Source organism: Onychostoma macrolepis, chromosome 02, assembly GCF_012432095.1.
Source record: "Onychostoma macrolepis isolate SWU-2019 chromosome 02, ASM1243209v1, whole genome shotgun sequence".
In the NCBI taxonomy this organism is placed as follows: domain Eukaryota; kingdom Metazoa; phylum Chordata; class Actinopteri; order Cypriniformes; family Cyprinidae; genus Onychostoma; species Onychostoma macrolepis.
The window spans coordinates 21178225-21190843 of record NC_081156.1 but is presented as its reverse complement, the minus strand read 5'-3'; the positions used below and the strand labels follow the sequence as shown (position 1 = coordinate 21190843).

Sequence of the window (12619 nt, the reverse complement as noted above, 5' to 3'; positions counted from 1 at the left end):
CTCATTGGGAATTCATGTTGTACTTTTGTACACTGCTACCCATCCATCTCTAAACCCCAACTCCACCCCACCCAGCTTTTAATAGAGCTCAAGCATGTTCCACTGTGCTTTCCAAAGGCAGGAATTCAGTCATTTCTCCAAAATCAAACCAGATATGCGGGAGTGGTGAGAAAGGCACCCCGCGGTGGGCTTCATTCATTGAAGTCTGCTTTTATAAGCCCCTGCCTGGCAAACATTGGGGTCGAGGGAGGGGAAACTTATCAGAAAGGGGTGCCCGTAAGTGGGCGACTCATTGCATGTGCGGACGTGGTAATTGAAATTCACTGGGAGTTACATCATGCCTGTCGTCTCTCTTAAGTGAGGTGGGAATTAGACGTCCAGCGTCTGAAGTGGAAAAGCACAGCTGGCAGAAAGGTTGCCACATGCTAAGGGGGTTGCCCCACAAACGACTGGGAGTCATGGCGGGTGAGGTGGGGGTGGGACTGCTGCCCCGAAGTGATAGCAAGGAACACGAGATGTCATCTCTGCGCCGAGACAAGACCCCAATGCTCTGTTAAAGCACCACTACTGCCGCCCCCTGAGACAGAAAAGCACTGAAGAAAATGCTTCAGCTGCAAAGCTGTCAATCTGGAACCTTTTACGAGTACCGAATACTTTTTATATGAAGCAGCCATTAAACATTTCCTAGAAAAGGAAAAGCAAGAGTAAACCGCCTATTATATTTGTAGCCTTGGGAAAAGGCACGTGGCGCCATACCTGATAGACTCAGCGGTGGTTAGAATGCCGAACGCTTTACAAGCTCTTTACGATCTCCGACTCCTCAGTCTTTTTCTTTAATCAATGATTACTCCGTATAATGGAGGGAAGGGCCTCCCGATGCTCTCTGCACAATGGCTTTGGACACCTGGCACACAGGTAATGAAGTGGCTCCCCATAGATCTAATGCCCAGGTGCGGGTCCCGCCAGCCAGGGGTGTGTGCGCCTGTAAGTGGGTGTCTAATGGAGCTCCAGGAGGGGTGCCAAGTGTGCCAGTCCCGCAGCCAGCATAGAGCAGAGCACTAAACAGAAACAGTCAGCTTGACAGAACTTAATGATACACACAGAACTGACGGATGGAAATAATAGCTATTATTAAGGGTCTTGACTCGAAGCTTTATAAAAGAAATGATATTTGAGGGTTTTCTTTACCATGAAGTCATGGAAGCAATTTACCTTAAATTCAAGATTTACTTTACTTTAAAAGTAATAACATTACTTTACATCACCCATCAGATATCTAATCTCAATCTCATCACAATGTCTTCTGACCTTATTTCACTGTAGAACTTCCTGTCTAAGCTCAGAGTTTCTTCATCACCATGGACCCAATTATCTAGGCCAATACATTACACAGAGGCTAATAGATTAGAATATCATAGCAATACAATCATTTCAGGGAGAAGTCAAGGGAGTCATTCTTCTTATTAGCCTCACTGAGAAATGGAGGTTAGAAATGTTCAAACAGGAATGTTAATACCACTTTACATGTAATTGTCCCCCGCCATTCTCTCCCACTGAAATATCTCTTTATTAATAGTAATTGAGGGTATAAATTATGAATGGAATGATTTTCCCCCAACATGCAAAAGTGAGGCATAATGATCGTAATTCTTAATCATCTTTCTGCCCCAGCCTCTGTCATCTGTCTCTATCTCTCACTTCCTCCTGTAGGGAAAATGACTACTGAGATGAACAGGAGAGCTTGGTTTTTTACTTCTCATTCAGAAGCAGCTGTGTGACTTTAGTAGGGCTGATGTGAGCAGTTATTATATTAACCAGTTATTCAGTTCTTAAAATAACCAATCAAATTTAGGTATAATCATGGAAGATGATGGAAGGCTTTCTTAGTTCACCAGTCTAAAAATGACAAAATATTACATGAAATTATATATATAAATGTTTACATTATATATTTATATTTGTACATTAATACATTTTTGGACTGGTGAGCTAAGTAAACTTAAAATTAAAGTAAAAAAATTAAATAAACCAATTATAAATTTAGCTATAAGCTCAATTTTAGCTATAAAGCTATAAATGACTGCTGAAAACTTCTTGTTTGATTTTACACCAAGCTTGTATAGTATGGGCATGGTATGCATGAGTTCGCCTTCTTTCCTCATCTGGTGTTAGGATCCAGAAGTACATGAGTTTGGGTTCCAGTGCTGAATTCAGCTCTTAGTAATTACATAATAAGAGTGCTGCCGATACCCTGAGGGTAGGGAGGCAGCTTGGGCTTTTTTGGCAAGCCTTAGACAAGCGGCACTTGGTCCTTTTTAAGATTGGCTTTCCACACCTACGATGAACCGCTGCATTTGTCGAGCACCGTACCCCATCCCTGGTCTGTTTTTTATTTAGAAGATCAAACGTTTCACTTCATTAGGGCCCTTTTGTTGCATTTGAAGCATGTTTTCCGAAACACAAAGACTTGGAGGGAAAAAGAAATCATGCAGTCTGCAGAGGTTTTATTGGGGGAAATAATAGGCAATTGAGAGAAGGTATTTAATAGGCCAAATCCAGCATTGCATCTGCTGTGGAAAGCCAGTCGGTGTACTTCTAAAAGTATAAGGCCCGATTTTTCCCGTTCCTCTCCCGTAGGCAGAAACTGTCAGAATGAGTGATGTCATAAAATAGGAGGGGTTTGAGTTTAACACACTGGAGGGAATGTGAAGACTCACAGCATAGGGCATCTGCTCTGCATATAAATGAAAAGAGAATGGACAGAAGGCAAAACATTCACTGATCAATACTCCAATATCTGGAGCAGGAAGACTCCAATAACTGCATCAGTGACCACCGATGGCTACATTGGGAAAATGATACACAATCCAACCGACTGACTAAGTGAATCAGTACTCGACCCTGCAATGATGCTTCCAACAACAAACCATTTTTCAGCACAGCTAGATTTCAATATACCTCCCAGTAAACCTGTCGCTGTAATGCGCACAGCGCGGGCTATTGGATAATTCTACGAGTTATTAAGTGGAAGCCATTAAGCAAGGAGTAAGATTTTCTAATAAGAGGGGAGGTGAACGAATGAGCCCTATACTAATCAGATCAGCGAGGGCTGAAGTGGACACAGGGTGCAGGGTGCTGACCTTTAGTGACCGGTGGTCGGTGTGGAACTGACCACAAAGGGTCAATAGCACATGCCCACACCCCCCTAACGGCACATTCACAGTCAAATCAATGTCAAATTATAGGTTATTTATTGAATAATCAAAAAGGTATTATCGCCCCTGATGTGAAAGAGGTTGTCAGAGGGGAACACTATTTATCAGCCCTCCTCTCAAAATTAGGGTAATCAGTTATCATGTAAACAAGAGCCAGCAGCTGCCTGCCAAAGCATGACTATTACTCACAGCTACTTAGCACCACTGGGAGAGTATGTGTATGAGTGCGAGAATATATATTTTTCTGAACTGCAAAGCACCAAAAACCACCAATGTGACTGAGTCCAGTGCTGCGGGAATATTACACACACTACAAACACACACACGCGTCATCTGAGCGCAGTGATATGATAGAGGTCAAAGCACCTCGTTACAGAGAGACTGCAGAGGACACAGGATGTGGCAATGAGCAGATTGAGTTTCTCTCTCCTGAGCTTGAGGCTGGACACAACTCGTGAGCTGGTCACACATATACTGTACACACACAAACCCAAAATGTGAACGCAAAATAAAATTCTTTGGAATTGAAAATACACCATCTGATTTTTAAGACATGCCATAAGATTTTAAAATAGCAATATTTTTACTTTTTACTAAATTAATCAACAGAATGTTTCTTATCACAAATGTGCCATTTAATTAAATTTCACTATTTTTTTAATTATATTACATCACTCACAATCACACACTATGTACAAATATATGTGTGCGTGTGTGTATAAATATGTATCTATAAAAATAAATCTTTAAAGAAAGAAGATTAGATATTATACCTCCTTTATAAAGTTTGCTAAAATAATTGCTTAATACATAAACCATATTTTTCATTACATTTGTAGCTTGTTTTGTCCCAGTACTCAAGAATCAGTGTGCTGATATAAGCATATGTTTTTACCCATAAACTCAACATCTACACATCAACTAATATAATATACTGCCAAAAACTGAGAAGAACACCGCAACTTTCAGATTGGAAAGCCAGTGTACAGGCTGGGAGATTTTCGCTCAGTTTCTTCCCTCAGACTCAGTGAGTTTTAAGATCTCCTCAGCCGCTCTTTACAAATGAAATAAATGGCTGTACGGGTCGCTCTTAAACAGCCCTATCAATCAAATACACTTACATCTGCCATAAATTTCAAAGCAATCATAGGCCCCTCTAATGCATTGGCTGGAGCCACAGCGGTAGAATCCATAGTTGTGGCCGGCCCTTCCAAACCTTTCCTCCATTTACATTATTATCTGTCACCAGATTTTTTTTGTCCCTCAAAAGCATTAGAAAAGCTGATGTTGTCTTTCTAACCAGATTAAGATTGGTTTTTGTCTCGGCCACAAGGGAGGTAGAGTTACCGACAATAAGATCAAAATGAGCCAATTCCTTTTCTATTCTCATTCAAAACAAACAAAAGGGGCTAATAGCCCCAGCATCTGTGTCCAAAGCGGTGGCAGGTCGATATACACACTGATAGATGTGAGCCACAAAATTGCTGGTTATTATGGCAGTGAAAGGGCCTTGCTCGGTTTAAGTGGTCAGTGGCGATCATATCTCACTCCCTCAGATTATCTACCATAAGGCAGAGCTGCGTTCACTTATCGGAATGAAGACTGCGCTTGAGAAATGTTCTGATAAGATATATTGGGTTATAGCAGAGCTGTGAGGAAGCAAATATCTAATATTGTATTCCAGTTATTACACTATTTTGGCTGTACGGCATTTATCCAAAGCCATTTTTGTAACCGTTGTACTAGCCTCCAAATGTCATGCCCCGTAGTGCACATATTCCTCACTCACCGTCTTTATTGCAAACACACCAATGAAGCCAGCCGACTTTAAGGGCAGGAAGGAGCCCAGCAACCCACTCAGGTGAGAGTGAAACATTGTTGTAATGTGGATTGTGCAGGCAACGTTAGTCACGGTGACCTGGCTTGCCTTGCTTCCAGTCCTCTGGGCTTTCTGTGTACCTAGTGTCAGCCCTCCCGGGGGAGCTATCACCTCTCTCCCCCGATTCAATTCCAGGCCGATTTCATTCTCTCGCTGCCAGCCCTAGGCCGCGGCCACACCAGCGGCAACCTTGTCTTAACCCCACACTCCCTGGTGTTAATTGCATTAGGGCCACGATGTAAGCCTTGTAAAGGGTCACCTCACAGGCAAGGCTGTGTGCCGTTTACCTCACTCTTCCACCTCACCCCATCACGGCCCAATATAAAGGACTCTATTCGATCTCATCCTCTCTTATTACGCATTAGTCAACTCCCTCTATCCGTCCTGGGACCCGTCTTGTAACTCTGTTAGCACTTGTTAGGAAAGCAACCACTCTTGCCCACCTCCCTCCCCTTCTTCTTACACAGATCTTCACCTCTAGCTCACCTCTCCTAAACCTTTGCCTTTCTGACCTCAAATTATGTTTATTTACCTTGTAGTGGATGTGATGTACCTCCACACATACTCAGATAGCAGAAAGCGCTGCCAGATAACCTACTTGAAGGCCTTTATTAGGCGGCACTCAGGGACTTTGGCCCTATTGTCCCACCCCTGAGGAACAGCAACAACAAGGCAAGAAGGTCTTAAGAAGGAACACATTGTTAACTGGTCTGGTTCTCTTAACCGTCTAGCCCGCTATTATTTTTTGTATTAATAATAAATTATTATTAAATTAGAATGAATAAAATAGTACCATTAACAATACTAATAATCTTTCATCAATAATAAAAATACTCAAACAAATATGTTATAAATAAAATAATAGTAATAGCTACTAATCAAGAATAAAAGTATAAATAATACAATTACAAAATGCAAAGTAAAATTAATAACAATTAATTTCAGTTTTTTTATCAGCAGCAAAAAATATGCACAATATAATATCTTATAATGCTGTTCTCCCAACAAACTATTACACCTGTTCTCGTTCATAATCAATCAGCTGCACTCATATAATGACAATTTGGTGCAGTTCTAGATTAATGGCAACAATCAAAGATCTGCTGCCTGGCCGAGAACATGAAACTTGATTAAACATATTAATTGGAGCAGCCTGTAAATATGGCCTACTGTAAATATGTCCAGGGAAGAACCTTGGACCCCTCTTATGAGAGACACATAAAGCCCTGTGTCTCTAGGGGATCTCGGCCAATAAATATCATATCAGGTTCTGCCTCAAACACCACCCAAACCTCACTATAGTCGGACTGTTCCATTATACTAAGAGGAGCGTCGGTCTTTAATGCCATAAAGCTTTGCTGCCCACACTCCTCCACCCCCCACTGGGCTGATGTGAGGTTAAGAAGCAAGATGTGCATCTCACGGTTGCACGTTCAGCTTTGCTCTCGGTCCTTGGCCGGGCTTGGGGCGAATGATGATCGAAACCGTGCCTGTATAAACGTCCTCGTAAAAATGACAGCTAGACATATGTATAGATCCCCATTAAAATTTTACTACTAATCACCCGGCTGGCAGGCCTGCTGCCTGGACCGTGTGGGCTTTAGGCTCACAGGCGGAGCTGCGCCAGAGGGACCAGTTCTAAATGAAGACATCAGCTGCATCTCCCTGCCTTCGCCAACCATCATAAAAGACAGTCAACAACACCTAGCCGACAGGGCCCTGTAATGGGCTTTTTATTTCGGCTTGGTCATAGTGATGGGGGAAATTAAACCCCAATTTAGTGTTTGGGGGACATCAGGCTCAAGGTCATGGAAAAGTGAGCTAGATTCACTGAATGCACAGGAGATAATGTTAACCTGCATTTCCATGTTTTCAAGACTTGAATATTTCATCATGAGAGTCATGGAATTTTGTAAATATATTTTTTCAATCCGATATATATATATATATATATATATATATATATATATATATATATATATATATATATATATATATATATATATATATATATATAAAGAGAGAGCGAGAGAGAATATTATACAATTATATATTAAAAATGTTATTAAAATATTATATATTAAAAAAACGTATCAATATTAACTACAGTATGTGTAAAGAAAAGTAAACTCTTAGCATTGAAATTGCTACTAGGTTTGGTAACTACTGTGGCTACACTGAAAGGATAGGAATGTAGATTAGAGATTAGACTTTAGGAATGTAGTATTTGTTTGTCCAGAGTAACAAGAGGGTGGCATGGCAATCCAAACATGCTGGATTAAGTTGCAAACAATGACAGGTGTCCGATGGGAAAGCACACCTGCAGAAACATACAACCATCTGGGGTTTCTCTCACACAATTAACCAGCTCTGAGAGCTGAATCTGCCAGACTTGTTATGACTGAAACAGACACTTAAATCGGTTTGTTTGTAAAGTCCACCCTCTGATCTGAGGCAGCTTAATCTCACTCTGCGCTAATAAAGTGAACACACGTAAGGATGCGTAGCCTCTGAACCTGTCAAATTACAAGTATTATGTTGCATAAAGTAAGGATTAATGGACTAGTGGAAGACAGAAACACTCCCAGATTTACAAGGACAAACAATCAGCGAGGACGTGCAACTCACACAGTCTGCGCCCAACACAACTCCCTCTCATCTAGTAAAGACCTGTTAAATAGCATCCGTGCAGTTCATCATCACGAAAGCAGAAGAGGCATGGCAAGAACAGAAGAGTCTAGTGGAGAACGAGAGAAGCGCGGCAGGTCAGATTGAGGAGATACCCTCTAAATGAACCCCTTTTATTAACCCCTCCCACTGCAGCCCCCATATTCAGAACACCTCTTCTGCCTCTATTACCTCCCTGCCCGTTTCATTATCCAGCCTGAACTCTGAATAACCCCCCTGTGGTCATTTTTTATGTCACTTCGGGTACAGGGTCTGTGATTTAAACACACAGTCCCCATAATTTGATTTCTTCACGGGGTGCGCTACCGGTGCAGAGACAGGAGAGCATCAGGGGGGTTGGGTCTCCGGGGTCGACTTGGTAAGCGATAGCAGAATGACTTGAAGAGGCTAATAAAGTAATCAAGCCCTTCGTTACATGGTGATAATATTGCCCCTAAAACACTGATAACTATTACTTGGCCCAATGATTACCGAACATTAATGGCTTCCCACTTTTTCGCACCCTCTGTCTCCCTTTCACCCGCTCAGCTGCCAATTAGCAGTTAGATGAGAGAAATAAAAGCCTGTTTCCGCATGACTGCCAATGACGGTACAGTAGCCACAGAGGACCAGTGAGTAAAGAGAGCAGATCCACAAACCAATGCCCACAGTTCAGAAATGGACTATATGAGTTATTAATCTTTACCAATTAATATTTTGCACTTTCAAATAGAAGCTAGGCATGATGATGTTTTGGTCATAACTCAAACCACTAGGATGCACCATATTCACTTGAGCTGCCCACAACGCTGCTCGTACTATATGTTTAGCATCATGGCTCCATTTTCTGTGTATTTTGATTGATTAACTAAATAGAACTGATAGTCTTGTAATACTTTACAATTTGAGATATCATACATTACTAAATGGGTACGAATCACAGATTTAAGACCTGGTTTCTACCTTCAGATTGTCTTATGCCCTGATCTCCAGCCTTTCTCACAGGAGAGGGCTATCGAGCAGCCCTGCTGCCAGAAAGGCCCGATCAGTCAAGTGCCATCAATATGACCCAGCTTGTTTACACCTGGAGAGGACAAGACTGTGTAGTGGAAATCAATGGGAATCACCTGAGTGGCACCTCGGCCACTGAAGGGAGGGAGCAGACAGAGAAACAGGAGGAAAGGGAGGGACCAGTCCAACAGACAGCCAATAAAACAAACAATCTCTCTCTGTCTTAGAGGTGAAGGGCAAGGAACCAATAACATAGTGATGTTTCATAGTGGACAGTGTAGATTTTACCCTACATGCAATGAAATCAACATGATAAGGGTGTTGTTGCACGCTGTATCCTGTGCTTTCCTCACATCTGAGAGTGTTTGAGTATGACAGGTGCCCGTTTCTTACCCTGAGATGACTCCATCTGGAGAGCAGATTGTGGGAACTGCAGCCATTACATTATATATGAGTGCATTCAGATGGAAGGGTGTTTGTGTGTGTGGGTAATTGGGTGTCTGCATTCCAAAAAGCTGCCTAATATTTCTTTTGCACCACTTAAAATAGAACTTGCTAAGCAGTAACTGGTAAATGTGTTCACCAAATTTGTGAAATGTAGGTAAAAAGATATGCATCTAAACACACACACACAAACACACAAACTCACACACTCACATATTTTTTCCCCTCATTCAAAAGTGTGGGGTACGATTTTTTTAAATGTATTTTTTTTAAATGTATATTTCACAATATTACTTTTGTTACTGTATTTTGGATCAAATAAACAGTGACTTTTTCAAAAACATTACAACCAAACCCAAAAACACAAAACACACACACACACACATAAATTATGAAAAAACAACTTACCTGAAATGTGGCAACCATAATGAGGAAACATGCAAAAACAAAAACAGAGAGACAGAATAAATTAACAAACATCCATACAACTTTGTTCACATAAAAACACATCAAAATATACAGAATTAGTCAGTACACTTATTTGAGAACAACTTCTAGCATCTGTTGCATCTATATGTTTTTAAAGGACAGATGCTGAGGCTGCTCACAATTGTAGCTGTGAACAGCGTTTTCATCACAGACACCTGAGACCGCCTGTAGTTCACGTCTCAAGCCCGTGTCCCCTCCCGCGCCCTTGTGCTGTGGTGTAAACACACATTGTTAGGTTAGAGGTTAAAAGTGTTGTGCTTAGATTCTTTGACAGTAATCTAATTTCTCCTCTCTTGCGCATCTATATTTATTTGGTTTTGTCAACACTCAGGGCTCTTTTTTCTCCCTTTTGCCTTCAGTGTATTGATCTCTCTAATGGATTGGATCTGATTCCAGAGCGTCTAACGTGCTTTTGTATCTCTTTATTTTCACCCAGGAAAATCGATCAGGCAGGCCTGAAAATCAGCCAGGATCAGGTTTTAAGGGATCCACTGTGGTGGGAACACTTGGTGAGAACTTTAACCATCCAATAGGACATTTTCAGATATATCCTGCATCTTTCTACTCATTATTTTGGTTGCTGTTTTTAGTTTTCGCTGATTTTAGAAGTTTTTCCTGCTGACAACAATCCTACCATTGCTGATTCTATTGAAATGTCTCTAAACCATAATTTATATAATAACAGAGGATTTTATGCTGTGCTACACATTTTGCAGGAGGTATATGTAACGTGAAGATCTCAGCTGGCTGAAGATTGACTGATACTTCTTTATACTTCTTGGGTTGTGGTTTTAATGGTCACAGACAACTTGGTCATAAGTTTGTGTCCTTAAGAAAATAACAAAAGGCCAAACTAAGCATAAAACATTACAACTGTAGCACACACAAACCCAGGTTCTCCTGGCATTTCCCTCAATGGGCAGAGTTAAATATGAGAAGAGAACAGATCAATGACCAGGCTGGGTTTGGCATGTGGCAGAAAGAGAGGGTTGGAAAGAGCCACCACTTCTACCTCCAACTCTGAAACCTGAGCGAAGTGTGTGAAGATATCAATGAATACCTTCACTTCCTCACACGTTCGAACAAATTGAACTTGTAAGGAGCTGAGTGAGGGGCAGGACTGAGAGGCAACCTGGCAATCCTGGCTTAAACCAAACTAGTTCAGTCAGAGAAGTTAACAGGTTCCCAGTGGGTCTGTAAATACGCCACATGAGGAGAATGTGCTTCCTCATAGCTCTCTGACTTACATGTATAGGCAGGGTTCGACAGGAAGGACATGCTTGTTAAATGAACCCTGATTCCTGTTCATGTGGGGTCTTTGCAAAAATCCTTAACTGAGGAGATCACTATTGAAGGCCACTGAGGTGATTACTATTGTTTGTTTACACAGGGTGTCACTATGTAAAACTAAAACCGGTGTGTATCATTTTTTATAAGATTTATATGCCTTACAGATAGTTCTCTTAATTGTGTGAATGTTGCACAACCCTGCTGTGAAATTACACACTTCAGTTTTAAAAACCTTCAAAGGAATTTTAAGTATTGGACTAATAGAATCATTAGCCGTAAGATCTTCCCGTCCTCTCTCTCAAACCAGGTGCCGGCAGTATGAGAGGTGCTGCCCCATTTCCCTCGAGACAACTCTATTTGTGAGGCTGCCGAGGGTTTAAAAGTGCAGAGAGCAGGAGGAGTAATGAGAGGCCGGTGACATCTCATAAACTGGTCCACCTCACACACACACACACACACACACACACACATGCACACAAACACACCTGTGAGAGCCCCTCTGCCACAGGACAGAGTGACATCACTGATCTCTGACATCTGCGCCATGGCGGTCGCCAGCATCTGATGGAGCTGCCCATCAAAGCGCTTACAACATGAGCTACAACCTAAGGAGGGTCCCTTGATGATCACACAAATGATAGAATCATATGTAGCAATCAGAAACAACGTCTGCTCTGTCTGTCATAAACACCTGTCCTTCAAACGCCCTGATATTTCAGGCGATGGTGCGGAAACCGCTCGTACTCACGGTGCAGGTGTGGATCTGTCTGCTCCCCAGCCCCACATACCCAGTGGTGTTTTTTTTCTTTTGAGGATGAGAAGACGAGTAAAGATGAAACACTCTCTTTTCCTCTTCCCATATCTCTTGAGCAGATCCTATCAGGCTTTCTGTGACATTTGACAGTAGCCATTTCCAAAAGCATGGTGGCTTATGAGAGGTCTGATACTATGTTTTGGTTTCCCTGGAGCAAGCCGTCCATCTGTGGTAACATTCACCAGATGTTCTGCTCTTAATCACAACGATGTCAGAAGGGGAAACAAAAACATCACTCGGGCTTGACAATAATACTTAACACTCAGGTTACACTTTTCTGCTGACACTTGTAGTCAACCCAGATCTGAATTAATTTCATTTTTATCTGGGTGATGATTTCGGGAATTTGTAACTCGACAATCTGCGTTTGGCGCGAGCCTATGAATTATTGAATATTTGATAGAGGGCAGAAACGCAGATGACTGAGGACGAAGAATGAACTCATACATGTTTTAATGTGATGTGCATTTAGGGTGATGGCTTTCCACACACAGATCTCTGCCAGTGTGAAATCAAATCCCCAAATCTTGGAACTGCCTACACACGCACACACACACGCATGCGAGCACACAAGGAGTACTAACATTCGAACACGCACACACACGCAAAAAAGCCCCTTCTCACAGATTTATCACCCAAGCCCTGCTCCCGTCGGCATCACAGTGGCTGATTTTCTCATTTCATAGGCCACCGGGGTAGAACAGACATGTGCTTGTTCAAATCCACCCAGCAAGACGCACCGGTCTCAGCACACAACTTTCTCTTTAGCAGCTTAACAGATGCCAGGCAGGGGGGTAAAAGCTCAGAAGG

At 41.9% G+C, this 12619-nt stretch overlaps 1 protein-coding gene across 13 annotated transcripts in view; it reads right to left on the bottom strand.

The window, feature by feature from the left end:
- rnf220a (ring finger protein 220a) overlaps positions 1-12619 on the bottom strand; it is a 125695-nt gene that overhangs the window by 58780 nt on the left and 54296 nt on the right. Inside the window, exon 2 of one of the 13 annotated variants that reach the window (XM_058796882.1) lies at positions 9825-9915. The exons of 11 other annotated variants lie outside the window; for them this stretch is intronic. In XM_058796882.1, the coding sequence (XP_058652865.1) occupies positions 9825-9915 (91 nt within the window). Of the gene's footprint in view, positions 1-9624; positions 9671-9824; positions 9916-12619 lie in introns of those variants that run through there. One more of the 13 variants, XM_058796891.1, reaches the window with a different exon arrangement.